Source organism: Lichenostomus cassidix, chromosome 5, assembly GCF_008360975.1.
Source record: "Lichenostomus cassidix isolate B80296 chromosome 5, HeHo_3.0, whole genome shotgun sequence".
NCBI classification, from domain to species: Eukaryota; Metazoa; Chordata; class Aves; order Passeriformes; family Meliphagidae; genus Lichenostomus; species Lichenostomus cassidix.
The window spans coordinates 38456695-38475373 of NC_139486.1; the positions used below are offsets into that span (position 1 = coordinate 38456695).

The 18679-nt window shown below is 52.7% G+C and overlaps 1 protein-coding gene across 8 annotated transcripts in view; it reads left to right on the plus strand.

The window, feature by feature from the left end:
- DGKZ (diacylglycerol kinase zeta) overlaps positions 1 to 18679 on the plus strand; it is a 54440-nt gene that overhangs the window by 15540 nt on the left and 20221 nt on the right. For 4 of the 8 annotated variants that reach the window (XM_085062464.1, XM_085062462.1, XM_085062465.1 and 1 more), the window contains 8 exons: positions 13570 to 13678; positions 14374 to 14469; positions 15243 to 15320; positions 15646 to 15702; positions 17507 to 17575; positions 18007 to 18078; positions 18387 to 18503; positions 18596 to 18667. In XM_085062464.1, the coding sequence (XP_084918590.1) occupies positions 13570 to 13678; positions 14374 to 14469; positions 15243 to 15320; positions 15646 to 15702; positions 17507 to 17575; positions 18007 to 18078; positions 18387 to 18503; positions 18596 to 18667 (670 nt within the window). Of the gene's footprint in view, positions 1 to 4053; positions 4238 to 10621; positions 12800 to 13569; positions 13679 to 14373; positions 14470 to 15242; positions 15321 to 15645; positions 15703 to 17506; positions 17576 to 18006; positions 18079 to 18386; positions 18504 to 18595; positions 18668 to 18679 lie in introns of those variants that run through there. The other 4 variants (XM_085062458.1, XM_085062459.1, XM_085062460.1 and 1 more) reach the window with 3 other exon arrangements.

The following is an 18679-nucleotide window of genomic DNA, read 5'->3' on the forward strand; positions in this document are numbered from 1 at the left end:
TCTTGCTGGAGTTTGGATTGAAGGTCAGTTGAGCTCTTCCTCCCCTAAGTCCCAGCTATTGTGGACATGAGCACGTAGACCCAGTGCATGCTGAGTGCTTGGAATACCTAAGGGTGACAGCACTGAAGGTGGTTTAGCCAAATAATTAAATTAAATAACAATAAACAATAAAAGATAAAATTTACCTGAAGCAGTCTGAAGTTCAGCAAGGCTGTGACTGCCAGAAATGGTGGAAAACCAGGACCTGGGACGTAGTTGTGGGGTGGGAGCCAGTTCCTAAGCTAGCCATGGTGTTTGGGCTAGCCAATACCTTGCTCAAAAGTGGTCCCAAGGAGATGTGGAGGTGGGGACACGTCCCATGCTCCCTATGCCATGGTCTTTGCAGAACAGCACATCCGCCTGGTCAGGATATGGCTGCACATATGTGAGTGCTACAGTGGAAGACCCTTACTGCTCTTCCTGGCTTCTGCTATATAGTTTCTCTGCATGGCATCCTGGGCCCTCCTGAGTTTGCCAACTCAAGTCTCTAGCTTGTCTGATGCTATAGACACAAAAGTCTTGGGTCCAAGGGCTCCTTGGGAGTCCTGTGGTTGGAGGTGTTGGGAGCAAGAGGCAGTGTGGCCAGCTAGTGCTCTGCAGAGGGGAGGTGGATGGGTTTTGGAGAGGTCCAAAGAGCCATGGGTTGAACACCAGAGGGCACGGTCGCTCTTCAGAGCTCTTTGGCGCTCTGCTGTGCAACTCCAGCCCTTTCCCTGCAGCTGACTTCAGCTGTGTGTTGTGACATGTCCCCTCTGCAGGCTTGATGGCCTTGACTCATTGCTCCTGATTTTGCTTTCCTCTCTTCTCCAAGGAAGGGCTTTGCAAAGCATCCACACAGAGCTTTTTTTGTGCTGCCGTGGCTGAAGTGGCTGGTGAGCTTGATGGCTTAAACTGGTCAGCTGCTGCTGTGGGCTGGCTGATGCTCAGAGGCAAGCCTCTAGCCAAGGCAGCTGTCAGACAGATCCCCACTGCACAGGCTTGCATGTCCTGGTAGCACTCAGAACCACACAATGGCACCCACCCAACTTCTGCACCTGGAGCCTGGGTCACTCCCCTGCGTCACACTGCAGGTCTCAGGAGTACCCAGTGTTTCTCTGTGAGCATGGGAGGAGGAGCAGAGAAACTCGGGAAGCAGGGCAAGGCAGCCCTGTGTTACTGGTCTGTGCTAAAGTCCTAGCCCGTTCCAGGAAGGGACAGGGGTCTGCTCTCTGCACCAGCATTGCCTCTTCCCCTCTCTAAAGGCTGATGGGAAAAGAGAGCCCCTGAGTGATGCTGGCAGATGTGGGGATGTTAAGATGAGAGAAGAAAAGGAAGCACATAAGAGCAGATATACTGAGGGCATTTAGAAAAAAAAGGATGGAGGAGAAAAAAACCCCAGCTTTTCCTCCTGTCCTCCTGTTTGTAGCAGCAGAACAAGCTGACATTCAGCAAAAACAAGAAATTATAAATTTAACATTATTAAAAGAAGTTCCTTAAATTTTTATGTGAAGTGTGGGAGAAAAAGGCTTAATCGCTTGCTGCCACGAGGTGAGAAAGTGAAACCAAAGGTTAGACATGATATCAGTAGCAGGGTCACAGTTAAACCAACAAATGCCATTTGTGTGGCAAGTCAGCATGTGCTTTGCTTAGTCACAGGGTCGTGATGAAGGCTTGGGAGGTGCCTTTCCTGTCTCAGGCTTTGTGGTGTAGAGAGATCACTGGGGACTGGGTTTCTCAGGGATGCTGAGCAGTTCTCCCCCTTGCAGACACCTGCAGGGGCTGCCACTTGTGTGGTTTCAGGTGCGTGGGATCAGGATCTCCTCACACGGAAAGTCTTGCTCAGGGCTGCGTGGGCCTGGGGAGCCTCTTGGCTTGGAGCAGTGGTTTCTGCTTGAAAACAGCAGACTGAAACCTGTGACAGCATCACAGGGAGCCAAAGGTCTCCATCACAACTCATTCACCTGTCTGCATGTTTACAGGCTGAGGGCTTACTAAGTCACAGGAGCAGGAGGAGAATGGCAGCAAGGTTTGTGTGACTGACTTGATGAAAGGGCTCTTAGGCTTCCTGCTCACACTGCCTCCAGGGACTTGGAGAATTAGTGACCTGTCTCTTGGTGGTCGTATTGAATTGGAAGGGATTTTGGGGCCACCTGGAATCCACTGTAGTCACCCCTCCAGGCTGTTTCCATTTCTAAGTCCAGGTCCTGCTAGCCCAGGAGGGAGGTAGGATTGTGGTGACTGTGAGGAGCAGCAAGTGGTATCAGCAGGGGTCTCTGCTATACATAGACCATGGGGGACAGGGAGAGCAGGGTGGACGTGAGGCAGCTGGAGACAAGCTGGATGCTTGAACCCTCCCTGGAAGTGTTCAAGGCCAGGTTGGATGGGATTCTGAGCAACCTGGTCTAGTGGAAGGTGTGCCTGGCTGTAGCAGTGGGGTTGCAACAAGATGCCCTTTTAAAGTCTCTTCCAGTCCAAATCATTCAGTGATTCTATGCTAAGCTTCCTTGGCTGGAGACGGGGCTGGAGATGGGGCTGGGGAGGAGCCACACATATCTCTTACCAGGCTACTTTGCTCTGAATGATTGACTAGTTCTAGCACATTTTTTCTCTTCTCTTTGATAAAACATCCTGCCAGTCCCAGTAGGTGAGTCTTAACAATGATGGACTGGAGCCTGTTCCTAGAGGCCCTTCTGCAGCTGGCAGCATGGCTGCTCTGAGGCTGTGACAATGCTGGGACCTGCTTGATTGCTAGTGGCATCTGGCTCTTTCGCAGCAGTGAGAAGGGAATTCCGAAGGATGTGTAGATATCCTGTGTAGGGAAAGGGACAGAGCCCTCCATCCTTCATCAGCCGCCAGTTTTGAGGGGGAAGAGGGGGTGAACACGTCCTGCCTGCCCTGGGTATCTCCAGCTCCCTTTCTCTCTGGCATTGTGAAAAAAGGGCTGAATGCAATCGTCAGCAGCTTTGTGGACAGCGGTGGACAGGTTCACTCTTGTGTCCTCCCCACCCCTCCCACTGCTTCGCAAAGGCCACTTGCTCTTTCTGTACTTGAGGGAGATGGCAACAGTGGTGATAGCTCAGCCTGTGGGCCTGGCTACCCTCTGGTTAATGGTTTTCTGTGAACTGCTTTCAAGACGCCCATCGGGGAAGGCAGCTGCCCATCTTTGCCACACTGGCTGCAGCCTCCATGATATTTTGTTATGATTGTGTTACTGCAGTCCCACTCCAGGCCCCAAGGAGCACTGGGCATGGTCCAAACACACACACATTCCCACACACAGAGGAGAAGGGCTCCCTGCCTAATTTTAGCCATGACATGTAGGCAAAGGGAAGGGGCAGGCAGGAGGGGGCAGGGCGTGAAAGGACAAGGTCTCAGCTGCAGCCACACGCACTGACTCACTACGGCCTGTGTATGGCTATCGTCTCTCATCGCCGGGTAAATGACCGAAATAACAATAGCTGGTGACGCATCGTGGAGTGAGCTGGCCTTTGGCGTGATCCTCCCTCCCTCTCTGCAAAGACCAAAGCAGAGATGGGTTTTGTGGCCCCAAAGGGGAGATGGGTTGTGTTTGGCTAGGAGCAGGTCCCTAGAGGCAGCTGGGGGACCCGGATAGTGGTGAAGCATGACAGGGAAGTCCCCAGCTTAGCTATGAGAAGTCCCATGGGGGGTTTTCGCAACAAGGGAAGACAAAAAGCTCCTGAGGCATCTGTGGAGCCTGCCTGGACTAAAGACTGTAACTCAGGAGCAGGTTACCTCCTGTGAACGGACAGGCTCTCCGTGGCAGGCAGCTTGACTCTCATCAGCCGTGCAAACTCCTTTAGCCAGGTTCCAGGGAGGCAGGAGAGAATCATTGCTTTGGCGGGTTCCTCCCCATGTCCTCCTCCTGCCACTGCCAGGGAAGCTGTACCATCCCTGAGCTGCAGTTGAGTGTTCAGAGAGCAGCTGGCACCGTGGGGACCCCTCTCTTTCCGGGCCTGCTGTGGTGCATGCGCTTGCAGCTGGGGGCGAGCCGGCTTCGGGGCTGCTCGGAGAGGAAGTGCAGTTGGTTATTTTAACGAGCGCTGTCAGGGTTTGCAGCGTGGGGAGGAGCGGAGGGAGAAGCCAAGCACTTTCTCCAAACTAGGACTTGGTAGAGGAGGGCTGGCCCGCTGCTGCGGCGCGGCCACGGCCACCGCCACCCGCTCGGCACCTGCAGGACCCCTGTACCTCTCCGGATCAGGTCACGGGGGCTTTTCCCCTCTATCTCCCCTTTCCTCATTCTGCTCGTCCCTCTCCCTTACGGTTGCTGCTTTTGTTTGTGCTAGGTGGGGGATGGGAGGGGACCTGGGGGGAGAGACAGCCCTTAGTTTGTATGTGTGGCATTGGGTTTCAGACTACTGGGAATGGCGGAGGGAGCAGACCCCAGAGTCATCCCTAAGACCCTCAGCTTTCTTTCTGCTGAGCTTTGTTTGCTGCCAGAGCCTGGAGCAAGCCGATCCACAGCGGTCCCCAGGGCTGAGGCAAGGGTTTGCAAAACACAGCCACCGTGGCATTCAGTGGCCTGGTTGTTGTTTCCATGGGGTTTCCCTGCAAGTGGTGTGCTTCCAGCCATCCATTCTGCTGTTTGCATCCTGTCAGTCCATGTGGCATGGGGGTGGCAGCAGAAAATCTGCAGGTAGCAGTGGACAGTGTTATAGGGAGCCAGCCTGTGCCTTGCCAGGGCCCCCAGTCCTCAGTCTCTTTGCTGTGGGATAGTTTAGGAAAGCGGGACAGATTTGTGGACTCCTAGCATATCCTCTGGTGGTGGTGGCACTGAGATTCCCTGCTTATGCCAGAAGCAGTGGGATGCCCTTCCTGATCCCTGTTGTGGGCTGGAGGAAGGCATGTGATTCCCATCTTTCTGAGTGATCAGTGCTTGTTGTGGAGTGTCTGAGGTTTTCTTGACTTTGTTTTGGGAAGTGCGGAGACTTACTAGCCCTGGAAATCACTGCCTGTGCTCTATATCTGCCACACCGCAGCTTTATTGTTACACAAGGTTCATCGCCTCCTCCCTGGAGCTGCTACCCCGGGCAGATGCTGTGTATTGCCCTGCCTGGGGCAGCACTGTGCCTAGTAGTTATCACCATGCCAGGATTTCATCCGTGTGTGCTGGTGGAAAACTCTAGGGCTGCTCTGGGAGTTTGAATCGAACAGCTGGGCTGTGGAACTGGCCACCCTTTAAATAGCACATCCGTCCTTGTGAGGAACGGAGCTGTGCATACTGAAGGAGGGCACCATCACTGGGTGTGATAATGGGAATCTGCGAAAGAAACCACGGTCTGGGCACCTAAACCACCAGGACACCCTGCTGAGGCCCCCACTGCTTTGCTTCGTGCATGTCACTCTGGAAAGGGAGCTCAGAGAGAAAAGAATTTCTCCAAGTTCTTCCCAGCCTGCATCGGTGATCCTGCTGATGGGACCAAAATAGAAACTGTGTGGCTGGCCTCTCCCCCGACCCCTGCTCAGCCTCAGCCCCAGCACTGTGGCTGACAGTGGTGGCTCACTGTCTGCATTTCAGCCCTGGTTAATTCGTGGCTCAAGGCTGTCAGTCTTGCTGTTTGGCTCCTCAGCCAAATGCAGCAACAGATTGTTTACATCAGTGCTGTCAGGTTTCTTGATTGCCAGGAGGCAGATTATTTACTGTAGTGGCATATAAACTTCATAACATTATGATGGTGGAAAGTTGTCAAGGGATATGAATGCCCAGAGTCAGCCCAGGAGACTCCAAGGAGATGGCTTTGGTTTAAATTAAGATAAAACATTATCTTCCATGGCTTTTGGGAAGGAAATCACATTGTTGTAATGGGAACATTACTCTGAATGTTAGGGCTGGCAAACTTCATTTTATGAAGCCTCTGTTGAGGTTCTGAGCTACTCTGGCAGATGTGCCTTGAAACACATCTCATGGTTGCCCTGAGAAGGTGGTGAAAAGGAGATGGCACCTCAGAATTGTGCAGAGCTTGGGGTGAGGCGGGATGGAGCTGTCACAAGAGGGATGTTGGAAAAAAGCTAGGAACTATAGAAAAAGTCTCCGTCCCTTCTGCTCCCAGCCCCTGCTTTTCGCAGAAAACCAAATGCAAGCATTTTCTTGTGAAGGGCCAGGCATGAGGGTGGGATGTCTTTTGCCTTGCTTTGATTGAGGCAGGGCCAGGCAGTGTCCTTCCACCTGGCTTTGCCACTTGAAGAAGCCTACCATAGCCAAACTGAGGTGTTTAATTCCTTTGCCTTGCTACAATTCTCCTGCAAGGCAGGCTGGTCCCTGGTGCTGCATCCATCACCCTGACTTGCTTGTTCAAAGAAGGCAGCTTAGAGGCTGTATCTCCTCCCTGTATCTCCTCCTGACTGGCTGTGAGTTGTGCTCTTGCTCAGCCAGGTACAAGATGGGTACAGAAGGCTACACTGATGTAGTTGTCTGTCCCTTGTGAAGCAGTGCCATCTCAGGACTTCCAGGTTGGCCAGCCAGAGTGCCCAGTGACACTGACAGACTTCTGAGCAAGTTGGCAAACTTGCTTAGATATTGCTGGGGTGCCGTACTTTCATGTCCATGCCCAGTAGCCCTGGCAGGGGCCTCTGCAACACGTGCAGGGACCTCAAGGACCACAGGGCTGGAAGGAGGTCCTCTGCAGCTGCATGCATCTGACCACCAGCTGGTTTCTAAGCACTTGCACTAAGCTTTCTCACTAGCAGAGAAGTCTTGAATTTGTCTTGATTAAGCCCAGGGCTCACTGAGAGATAAGTGGAGACGTGTTGCCCTTTGAGTACCCTGCTAGGACCACAACTGGCTTCTACAGCCTGGAGGGGAAACCTTAAGGTTGCAGCAGTAATCCCCTCCTCTGCAGGGTGACAGTACAACTGAGGGTGTCCTTGGCCCTGGTTTGCCCTGGGAATACCATGCTCCTGCAGCTTAGAAACCTGGAAGTCGCCCATATAGGTGGTGGCACTTGTTGCAGTAGATCAAATGTATGAATCCTAAAATAGATGAGCACAGCCCATACCTCACCTCTAATGGTGCTTTGAAAGGCTCATGGTGTGGATGAAGCCTCCCTGCCCCTGTGCTTGGGGGAGCCCCATCTCCTCCCTCATACTGAACCCAGCATGGGGGAGCTGCTGACTGTGTTTTATTTGCGTGGTGGTAGGAGAGATGGCAGCTGGAATGGAAATTCTGCGTAGAAACAAACTGCACAGTTTGGGAACTTGCTGATCACTGCACACCTCACTGCAACCAATGCCTGAGGGCTGCACCACATCTTGACCAGCATTTTCCCTTCCCCATCTGGCACTGGGTCACCTTCCTCAACAGACCTCATCTGTGCAGGTTGCTCTTTGTATAACATCAGAGCCTGGCTGGGGAGCCCCAGGGAGAGGAGAGGTCGGTGATGATGCGTGGGAAGCAAGACCGGGAGACCAGGCACAGGATCTCAGCAGGGATGGTGTGAGGACAGCAGCATACATGGGAAGATTGAATATCAGAGCACTGAAAGGGGGGTGTGGGGTGTGCAAGCTTGTGATGGAAACTGAGGCTGAAGGCAAACAGTGGTATGCCAGTGGGGTGGGGATGAGCAGCAGCTCTCTGGATGGGCTCCCAGGCTCTTGTCCCTTAGTCCCTCTGGTGTCCTGGCAGGGAGGAAACAGAGAGGCAGAAGCCCAGGAGATCTTGCTGTCACACAGGAGTGGCTATTAATAACACTTACACTTTCCTTGTGGTTGATCTGTACAAGTCAAGTGCCCTTGCCAGGGGAAGACAGCTTGTAAACTGAAACGGGCTCATGCTTGCACACTGCCAGCTCCAGTGCCGCAGCAGCTCCCCAGCACCCACAGCAAAGCAGGACACAGGAATCCAGCCAGCTGCCATCAGGACAGGTGCTCGTCATGGAACAGGGCGAAGCTCTCAGACTTGTTTCCCTTGTCCCGTGGTTGGAAAAAATGCTTTCCAGTCGACTAATTGGAGTTTTGCTGAAAGGTCAGGAGGAGCTGATGGTGTTTTTATGTGCAGACTTCTCTGTGGCTCAAGGCTTGTGTGTTTGCTGCCAGTAGTGTCCTGCAGTAGGGTCCTCTTGCCTCCCCTGGTTCCAGGAGAGGGGTGCCAGATTTGTCACTGTATGAAGGTAATCTGAGATCTCTCTTGCTTCTGGGCACTGGCAGGAATAGACCAGGTTGCTGGAGGGACAGAGGGAATAATAATGCAGAGGAAGGGCCAAGCAGTTATATGGCACAGGATCCCTCTGCATATCACAGAGGGCCTGTTAAGTATGGAACGTGGGAGTTTGCTTGAAGCTAGTGAAGCAAAGCAGAATAGTGGAGCTGAATATCCACATGCTCTTCCTGATGTGGGCAGTGGTTATGTCTTGGGGGACACTGCATGTTTAGTCCTAAGAGTCAGCCTGTCTGGTTTTGGAACTACCACCAAATGAGGGATAGCTGCTGGATATCTGGAGAGAAGTCTCCCTATCAGCTGATCCACAGGCTCTGTCCACTGAAGTTACAAGATGCAAGTTTTTCCTCTTTGATCCCTGTTGTACTTTCCAAGGACGTTTAGATCCTGCTGGGACCTGTTCCTGCTTCAGCAGCATCTCTGCCCGCTGAGGCCAGGCAGAGTGTGTAGGATGCTTTGAGGGGTCTGGTAATAAAAAAAGCCTTGCCTTTCAAGAGCTCTGATTGCAGATCATGAGCAGACCAGAGCTGCTTTCTCCTTCCTTCTTCACAGAAGGAGATTGAAATGATAGTGTGTATCTGCTCATAAGTAGAGTTGATATCCTTGTGCATGCAGCAGTACTTCCTTTCCTTTGCACCCTGCAAATGCCAGGCTGCCTGCATCCAGCTTCCTTACCTAACTGAGCTGAGCAACGTGGTCTGCAGAGCAGCCACAGATGTTAGCTCCTCTCCATCTTTCCTCAGTGAGAAACAGTGGAGATCCAAGAAATGTGCTGGTGTTAGGCCAAGGGCTTCAAGGGCTTAGATCCTCTCAGGCTCCTCTCTGCCCAGTGCATGATTCTGCGGCTGCTCTGCCCACAGCTCTGCTGATGCATATCAACCATGGGCAGCCCCGGCAGTTTGTCCATCTGCTCCGCCAGCAGCAGCTCTCAACACCTGTGATACACCATTTGGAGCTCAGGTTGAAAGTGAGATGCAAGAGGTTGGGTTATGTTCACCCAATATATCTGAGCTGCCATTTGCTGCTGTCATGGGCTGTCAGATGGCTGTCTTGTAATAACCTTCACCACTGGTGGTCAGAGCTTGATTCCATGTGCCATTTACAGACAGCCCTGAAGATGAAAAGGTCTGCAGTCAGCTAGTACTCAAACATAAATGTCAAGCCAAGGTTGTTCTAGCAGATTTCCTCACGAGACTGGTGCAAAAAGGAAGGAAGCTGTGTTGAGAGATCTTCCTGCCCACAGCAGCAACACAGTAAGTGGTACAACAGCTTTGTGCTGGTGGAATATCTGGGGCAGGAGGGAGCAGCTATTCAGCTCATTTGAAGTGCCATTGGTCAGCATGTCTCCCCCAGCAGCTAAAGCTGGCCAAAAAGGGTCTGTTGCAGTGTACCACATGCCACGTTCTTGCTTGTGTTTTTTAATATGTTTTATTTGTTTAGACAGTTTTTAATACCTGTTGGTGGTGATGCTCACTGACAGCCATGAGCATGATCCAGCATGTGCCAGGTGGCCAAGAAGACCAACAGCATCCTGACCTGTATCAGTAATAGTGTGGCCAGCAGGACTAGAAAGTGACTTTTTCCTTGTAGTCGGCACTGGTGAGGCCACACCTCGAGTGCTGTGTCCAGGTTTGGGCCCTCACTACAAGAAGGACATTGCAGTGCTGGAGCATGTCCAGAGGACAATACAGCTGATGCAGGGTCTATAGAGCAAATCTTAGGAGGAACAGCTGAGGAAGCTGGGGAACCTGGAGAAAAGGAGGCTGAGGGGAGACCTTATCTCTGTGTACAACTACCTGAGAGGAGGTTGTAGCAAGGTGTGGGGTTGGTTTCTTCTCCCAAGTAACAAGTGATAAGACAAGAGGAAATGGCCTCCAATTGTACAGGAGAAGTTTAGATTCTCTGATCTATGCAGTTTACTGTGCATCATCCTGCAGATAATGGGGAGAGGGGACAGGAATGGAGCACTGCAATGTTGGGAACAGGCTGGAAGTAGGGTCATCACCAAAATGCTGATGCCCTCTGTGAAGCTGCATGGGCCTTGGTAGATTGAATTTTGGTGACCAAGTACCTGCCTGCATTGCTTGCAGTGGTAGGACTTGAGAAATACTTCTGAGGAGGTGATGCTTTTGTTTTGCTTTCAGTTCAGCCAGGCTTTAGCTATCCTGATGCTGCTCTCTGGAGGCCATTGCTTTTCCTTCCTTCCTTCCTTCCTTCCTTCCTTCCTTCCTTCCTTCCTTCCTTCCTTCCTTCCTTCCTTCCTTCCTTCCTTCCTTCCTTCCTTCCTTCCTTCCTTCCTTCCTTCCTTCCTCCTTCCTTCCTTCCTTCCTTCCTTCCTTCCTTCCTTCCTTCCTTCCTTCCTTCCTTCCTTCCTTCCTTCCTTCCTTTCCTTTTCCCTCCCTCCTCTCCCTCCCTCCTCCCTCCCTCCCTCCCTCCCTCCCTCCCTCCCTCATCTTTTCCAAAAATACTAACACATCTGTTAAAAAAAAGAGGTACACTCCAATGGGTTGCTTGTGCTACAAGCACTATCAAAAACTCCAGTTTGTCCAGAAAATAAAACATACATCCCATCTTATGTGCATTTCCCAAATAAAAAGGGAAGAGGCTTTTGATAAATTTGCCTGTTTGTGTGGACCTTGGGTCATTGGAAGTTTGGGCCAGAGTGATCTCTTGAAGGTTCTCTGATATTACTGACCCACAAGAATGTAAAAGAGCATGGGAAGGGAGGAAGATAGAAGGGGAGCAGATGTCAGTCTTAGTTTAGTGGTGAGCAGCAGGCCCATAGTCTCATGGTGGGTAGAGGAGATGCCTTGCACAGCATGGAAGTCATTGGGAGTGGTAGTGGTGGTGGTGGCTTGTGTGTGCTTGCAGGCTGCCATGATCCAGAGACCTCTGTCTTGGGAGCAATTGAAGAGAAGTTTGCTTCTACCAAACTGGGTTTTGGTGGTTTTTTTAAGTTTGTCTTGAATAAATCCTCTCTAACAGCTGAAGAGAGGTGGCAGCTGGAGGGTGGGAAATGAAGCACTGTCTCTGGAGGAGTGGAGCACTGGAGCTAGCCAGACTCTGGCCTTTGTGTGCTGAGCCACTGCCACTGAAAATGTTGCAGCACCTTCCACCTGTGGCCCATGGCTTTCCCCAGACTGCTGCAATGTCCAGGCAGTCTGTCAAGCTTCAATGGCTAGCAGGGAAAGCTTGAGAGCCTCCATAAAGCTCTTTCTACCATGAGAGGGAAGTTTTTCTCAGGACAGATGGGAAGATGTTCCTAGCTCTCCTCTGCATTGCTCCAGCCTCTCCCAGCTTCCAGCTCTCCCAGACCACTTCTACCAAATTTTCCTGCTCTGGTTTTATTTGCCCAGTTCATTTTTTTCTCTAGGAATTGCAAGGGCTTAATTTCAATTTGATACAAATTTGGGGGGGCTGGTGCTTAGCCAGAGTGCTTCCTGTGGGGAAACCAGGTGGATCAGCGTCAGGAGGGTGATGGAGGTAGTCAAGGTGCCGGGGCTGATTGGCATCTCAGGGTGCACAGGGGCTCTGCTGATCCCAAGTGGAGAGCAGGGAATGCAGAGGGTCCCGGCTAAGGTGGTGACACTTGCCTGCAGCTGTAGCCCTCTGGGCTGAGCAGTGAGACTCGTGGAGCAGTAGAGCTGTGGGGAGAAAGACTCAGCCACATGCCTCAGGTGGCATTGCCATGTCTCCCACTCCCTGCTTCAGCCCCCTGTCCCCTGCTTCCCCCTGTCCCCTTGCCCTGGCAGCCACAGTCTGGCCTGGGACTCATAGAGGAGCCTACTTAATTCCTGGTCTCTGTGTTAACAGCCACCATCCGGGTGCAATGGAAACCTTTTTTAGGCGGCACTTCGGGCGGAAGGGGCTGCGGCGCACCAGTGTGGTGGCTGTGCCCACAGGCAAGGCCAGGCGTCGCTCCCAGGTGGGGCTGCCCTCCACCACGCTGGCTCAGTGCCGCCGCAGCTCAGGCACCCCAGCGGCATCCCTCTCCTGCCTGGGCCTGGGCCGGCGTCCCGGCACTCGTCGCCGCTCCAGCACCACGCCGCCCTGCCTCAGCCCCAGGTTCGCCGTGCAGACCAAGCGCGGGGGCCAAGCACAAGCCACTGATGCCCATCTTCTGGGTCCCACTGTCCTCCTGGCCAGCCTCGATCCCACAGGAGGGGAGGGGAACGGGTCTCACTGCGCTGACAGCTCCAGATCCGAGTCTCCAGAGGATGGTGCAGCAGCGGGAGCTGAGCGGGGCCAACATGAGCGTTGTGCCGAGGAGATGTGGCTGGCCATGCTGCCCCGTCGGCGGCCGCTCCAGGCGGGGCTGCTGTCTCGTGGCCCCCGCTGCCTGCGGCGCGCCTCCTCCCACCGCCTGCCCACCGAGGCCATGTACGGCCGGGCTGCCTACGGCCTTCCAGGCCGCTACCGCCGCCTCAGCCAGCGCCGGCGCTCCAGCGATGCCCCTCAACCTGGGCTGCTCCCCTCTGGCCACCCACGGCTGCTGGCCCAGCACTGTGCAGGAGTGGCTGGAGCTGAGTGCCCCTCTGTCACCCTCGTCGAGGGTTTGGGACCGGAGCCCACCTGCCACGCCACCCTGGACGGCTGGAGCCCCCGGCTGCTGTATGTATGGCGGCAGCGTGCAAGCAGTCGATGCCTTGGGGAGGGGAGAGGTGGGGTGCAGAGCCACGTTTGGTGGGGAAGGAGGGAGGGGACTCAACGCCGTTGGCCCTGGCCACCATCAGTGTGTTGGAGTGCTGCTGGCATACCTTAAGCGTCTTCCACTCGGGCCAGTGCTGCCACTGATGCTCTCTGTGCAACCCCTGGGGCTTGTGGGTGTCCTCTGCTGCCAGGCTGGGGCCAGAGGAACTTGGTAGGCCTGGTTGCTGGCTGGATTTCCTGCTCCTTTCCTCCACCCTAGCACATCTGGGGGAAGCTCACTAGCCCCAAACAAACAGTTGCTTTTATTCTGGCCAGTTGTGCTGGTCCCTGGAAACAGCCCAGGCCCTGAGGTGTCTTGATGTGGGAGAGATGCAGGGAGACTCTGGATTGTCCCTGAAAAAGCAGCCACACCACCACAACTTGGTGGAGACTCCCAGAGCATATTACAATGGAACTGTCATCCCTGAGGGCATTAACCCAGCAGGGCCAGGCTGAGCCTTCTGTTGGTACAAGGTGTCTGGCTGAGCTGTCAGCAGCCTGGCCAGTACCTTTTCATTGCACAGGGCTATCTCACAGGAACAGGTACTTCTCAGCCAGCTGGACTGGAGATTCACTTAATTTCCAGCCACTTGGTCCCAAGGAGGCTTTTCTGCTCCAGCCTCACATTGCGTCTTAGAAGCAGGTTGTGCTTTGCATATATATTTAATAGCCAGCCTCCCTGTGTCTTCCAGGAAAGCTATTGCCAAATCCAATCTCCAGCACATGGTAGCTCAGCCAAACCCGGCACTAGCCCTGAGGAGCGACTCGGAGAGGCAGATACGCAGCACTGTGGACTGGAGCGTAAGTTGTGGTGTGTTTTGCTGAGCATTGCATGGAATGGGCTCTTGGCCAAGAAATAGCAGGCTCTTCCCGGGTTGAGGCTTCCCAGGTGACTGACTTTGACACATTTATGGCCTTTGCCATTGTCACCAGCTGGCGCCAGCATCTGTGCTGCTGGCAGCATTGCTTGATGCTGCAAGAGGGAGGCTGTGGAGGGCACAGGTGGTTCCTGGGGGGATGGCATAACTACTCCACTGCCAGCTTTTCTGTTTCTGACAATTGAGATCTGGTAGCTGGGGCCAAACAACAGGAGCAAGCTCCTGCTCCTTCACAGGCAAAGCCTCGCAGTTTTAAGCTGCATCTTCAGGATGTAGAACAGAAGCTGGCTCAGGAGAGTCCCCTGCATTGAATTTGCCCTGACGCCTACTCTTGGGGTGATGAAAGCAGCTCCCCTGTGCAGGACACTGCAAGTGGTTTGTAGGTCTTGCAGTTGGTTTCCTTAGGCCCTCTTGTTTCCAACAGGTGGACCATGGCAGCAGCTGTGTGAGTTTTCCTCTGTCCAGATATCCCTGGTTGTTGTGTGCATCCTGTCTCCTGTCCTACACCTAGCTCCAACCTCCCATTCCCAGTATCTTGTCCCTTGCACAAAGCATTTTAAGGGCTCAGATGCCTCTTTGGGGATGCTCTCAGATAATGTGTTGTCTTGTGTTTTTCAGGAGGCTGCGGTCTATGGGGAGCACATCTGGTTTGAGACCAATGTCTCTGGGGACTTCTGCTATGTTGGGGAACAGAACTGCATGGCAAAGCTGCTGGTGAGTTACCTGGGGAAACCTGCTTCACCAGTGAAGGCCGCAAACCTGGCTGTGCTGTCACCTTATGGGGAGACCACAGAGGCTGTGCTGCTGCTGCTGCTGCCAGTGGGAGACATGCAGGGGTCTGAGGAGCTCCCCAGGCAGAGACTATGTCATTCCTGCTTCTGCTTACCAGAGGGCCAAGTCCCCAGTTTCTGCCAATGCTGGTGCTCAGTTTGCAGTGGGAACCTGACACAGGGCTACCACTTGCCCAGAGTGTTCCAGGGAGAGGGTGTTGGGATTCCACACCCTTAGAAGAACAACCTGAATCCAAGAGCTTTCAATAGAGGAGAAAAGTGAGCTCTGGAGACTCAAGCCTGTTGCCTCCTGCCCCTGCAGTCCTTGCTCCCAGTTTTCAGGCTCAGTCCTGCTTGTGGTACAAGACGCAGAGCACTGATGCCACCCTGTGCCTCCCCATGGGGCTTACCATGGGAGCCCTGCAGGTGCCTCGTGGACCAGCTTCCATGGTGCTCTCAGGCAGCGTCAGAAGAGGACAAGGACTGCAGGACAGGACAGTAGGGAATCGGTCCCAGGCTTGAGAACATCTGCTACAGGCACATGCTTAGATCCCTTCATTAGACAAGAAGTCTAGGTTGTATCTAACTTTACCATAGGGCTTATTCTGTGTCCCAATACATATGAAGGAGGTGTGATGAGAGGCTGAGCTTGCCAGCCTCTGAACACTGCATATTTTCATTCTCATGTGTTTTTCCTCCCCTTTTCTTATTCTTCAGCAAAAACCTCTCTCCAGGCGTAAGTGTGCAGCCTGCAAGATTGTAGTGCATACATCCTGCATCGAACAGCTGGAGAAAGTGAGTAGACCCTGTTAAGCCCTCCTTGAACCCCCAAAACTGCAACAGCCTTTTCTTGGGCAGTGAAACACAGTAAGATTGGGGAACTGCAGTGTGTAATTGCAAAAAGGGGTTTTCTGGGGAGACAGTACCAAATGAGCATCTAGTGACATGATTGGCACCCCAGGCCCCATTTTGCTCAGTAAGCAAGACTGAGTGAGGGTTTTGCGGCAAGTAGCAAACAACTCCAGAGGTTCTGGACCTTGCTGTAGCACAGTAAACTCCAGTAGGTTTCCTTCAGGTACAACGGTTTTACTGATGGCTGTCATGTGTGTTCAATCTACAGATAAATTTCCGCTGCAAACCTTCCTTCAGGGAGTCAGGATCCCGGAACATACGGGAGGTGAGAGATGTGCCTTGGACACTGCCCACATCTGCCTCTCCCATTTTCACTTTGGTGGTAAAGATACTAGATGCTGCCAGCGTGTTGCCCATCAGAGTGGAGGTGTCATGTTCCTTCCTGCTCCAAGGGGGTGGTGCCATAAAGGGATGTTTCTTTGCAAGGCAGCTGCACAGACTGGGTGTGAAGAGTGAGGAGTTTTCAGGCAGAAAATGCAGAGCATCCTATGGTTTGCATGTTCTGAATCTCCTGAGTCTGCATGAGGGGAACCTACAGACTGTTTTCTGGAGGCAGTATAGCCTGTGTGTGCTTTGGAGTGGGTGTGGGTGGCTCAGTCATGGGCCATTTTGGTAACAGAGCTGCCCCTACACTGTGCTTGTGCTGGCACAGCAGACCTAGTTGGGGAAAGGTATTTAAACACAGGGTTGCCTGCTTTGAAAGGCCAGTGTGACCTTGTAAAGGGAAGCTTTCAGCATGACTTTAAACCTTCCTTTCTTGCTTTGTTTCTCCTGCTGTGCCTCCTTCCCATATCACTCTTAGCCTAGCTCTCTTATTTGTGCTTCACTTACCCTTTGGGCTCTGATGACAGCTTGCTGCCTCTGCTTGATCATCTGTCTCTATTTTTCTTCTCTCCAACCTCTACAAATTTTTTCTCCTTCCCCTTTCTTGGTTTTTATTTATTCTCACAAATTCTGCCTCTCCATCCTGTCTTTCTAATGCTTCTCAGTTCCTCCAAGGCCTCTTCCTTCCTGTCTCCTTAAAAAGGTGCCCTTCTGGCCTTTGTGGTGCCAGGGATCCTGTTCAGGGTCAGTCCTTTCCCTAGACATGCCTACTTGGACCCAGAGCTAAGCTCAAGGCATAGCCCTCCTTCTGCTCCTCTTGATTAATGTCTGCTAAAGCCAAGACTCTTTGTCTCCTCCTGTGTGCTGCATTCCAAGCAGACAACACTAGAGCTGAACCAAACCTCCTGCCAGTTTCTGCTTCTTATCATCATGATCCCAAAAGCTGTCAGGAGCAGAGTGTTGGGCCTTGCCATGCCAGCCTGTGAACTCGCACCTCCTTTTCTCTTTTTGCTGCTCTCTCTGCAGTGCCGTTCCCAATCCAGGGTTGGAAGAGTAGGATGGGATTTAGGACATGTGGTGCTTCATTACAAAACTTCTGACGCCCTCACATTCACTGCTGCAAGTCCCAGCCCTCAACCCAGCGTGAGCCTGCAGGCAAAGCAGAGGTGCTGGTGAGCAGCCTTGCTGCCCACACTGGGACTGAAGCAGGCTCAGGATTGGCCTGGGGAAAGAGTAGGGGGAAGTGGGTGTGGAGGGTTTTGGGGCTGCTGCTCTCCTGGAGGAACATGGAGTGAAGAGGTTCACTGCTTAGCTGCAAGCACTTCCATCTTCTTGCTGTGGGCACAAGAGATTTTCACACCTTCCCAGCAGCATGTTTTTCACCTGGCACTGGGGGCATCTGCGCAGAGATGTTAGGGGACAGAGATGCGCTACTGCTTGCCAGCTCTTAGTTGGGTCTGCTTTGTGTGATTCTCAGTCTTTAGTTTCACTCTCCTCCTTCTAATTTCTTCTGGTTTAATTCCCTTTTCTTGGAGCATCCTAATTTGGCCTCTTGCCCCCTGATTCTTTGGCTTTGCCTACTCTCAGGGAGTGGGGGGCTGGTGCCTATGAGCAGTGGATTTGCTGCAAGAGCAGAGGTCCTGGCTAGCCTGTATCTATTCTTTCTGCCTGATTCTGTGTTCCTTCACACAATGGGCCCTTCACGCCCCTTTTTTTATTATTTTCTTTATTTCTTTTCCCTTTAGCCCATCGTTGTCCGACATCACTGGGTGCACCGGAGGCGGCAGGAAGGGAAATGCCGGCAGTGTGGCAAGGTAAGAGAGCATCTTGGGCATTTTTCTCAGCCTGAAGGAAATCTAAGGTCAAGCCAGAGACAAGAACAGGGCTGGGAACCAGGGACGTCCCACCATTCCTGTTTGGCAGCAAAACCAAGACACGTGCCCTGCTTTGCTCAGTGAAGCACTATATAAGTGCTTCCCACATAGACTAGTTCTTCCCCTGGGCCCAATTAATCCTGAAGGAGACTGTCTTCCTGACATACTTTCTTTGAGCAGTAAGGACACCCCTGCAGAGCACAGTGGCCTCCCTGGTGCCATTGTGGTGGTTGGGGCTGTCTGACAGGATCTGGAGGGCTTCAGCTGCAGACATGCTCTTTTTGTTAATGTCTCTTACTGATGGGAAAGTCCTGTTTGATGGTACGAAACTATGAGGGAATTCCCTAAACCTCTTATCGTTTCTTCCACAGGGTTTTCAGCAGAAGTTTGCCTTCCACAGCAAAGAGATTGTAGCCATCAGCTGTTCCTGGTGCAAACAAGCGGTGAGCAAAGCCCCCCTGAATGCCTTACCAGTCGGTTCTGCACTAATGATCTCTGCTTTCTGCTGGGACTCCCCAAGCTGCTACTCTGCAGCCTGCCCTTAACAGCTCCCCCTGCTGGGAGAGGCTGTACTATGATATTTGCAAGTTCCTTCAAGAAGCGTTCTCTTCATTGCCTTCCCATTACAAAATTTCTGCACAGTTTCATCTAGCACTCCCTGCATTGGCATGGGGGACCTGAGAGGAGGAGATGGTAGCTGTACCCAGCAAACTGAGCAGCTCAGTTTTCTCTCTTTCTTCTCCTTGGCCAGTATCACAGCAAAGTGTCATGTTTCATGCTGCAACACATTGAAGAGCCCTGCTCCCTGGGAGCTCATGCTGCTGTCGTCGTTCCTCCCACCTGGATTCTGCGGGTCCGGCGGCCCCAGGTAAGTCACTTCAGCTCTTGTGGCTCTTTCACAATTCCCACTTGCCCAGTGGCTCCTCGTAGAGTTTTTCTGTTTGTTTCTTTACTCTCTAGAATCCACTGAAATCCAGTAAGAAGAAGAAGAGGACATCATTCAAGCGGAAATCCAGCAAAAAGGGGGCCGAGGTAAGAGGTGAA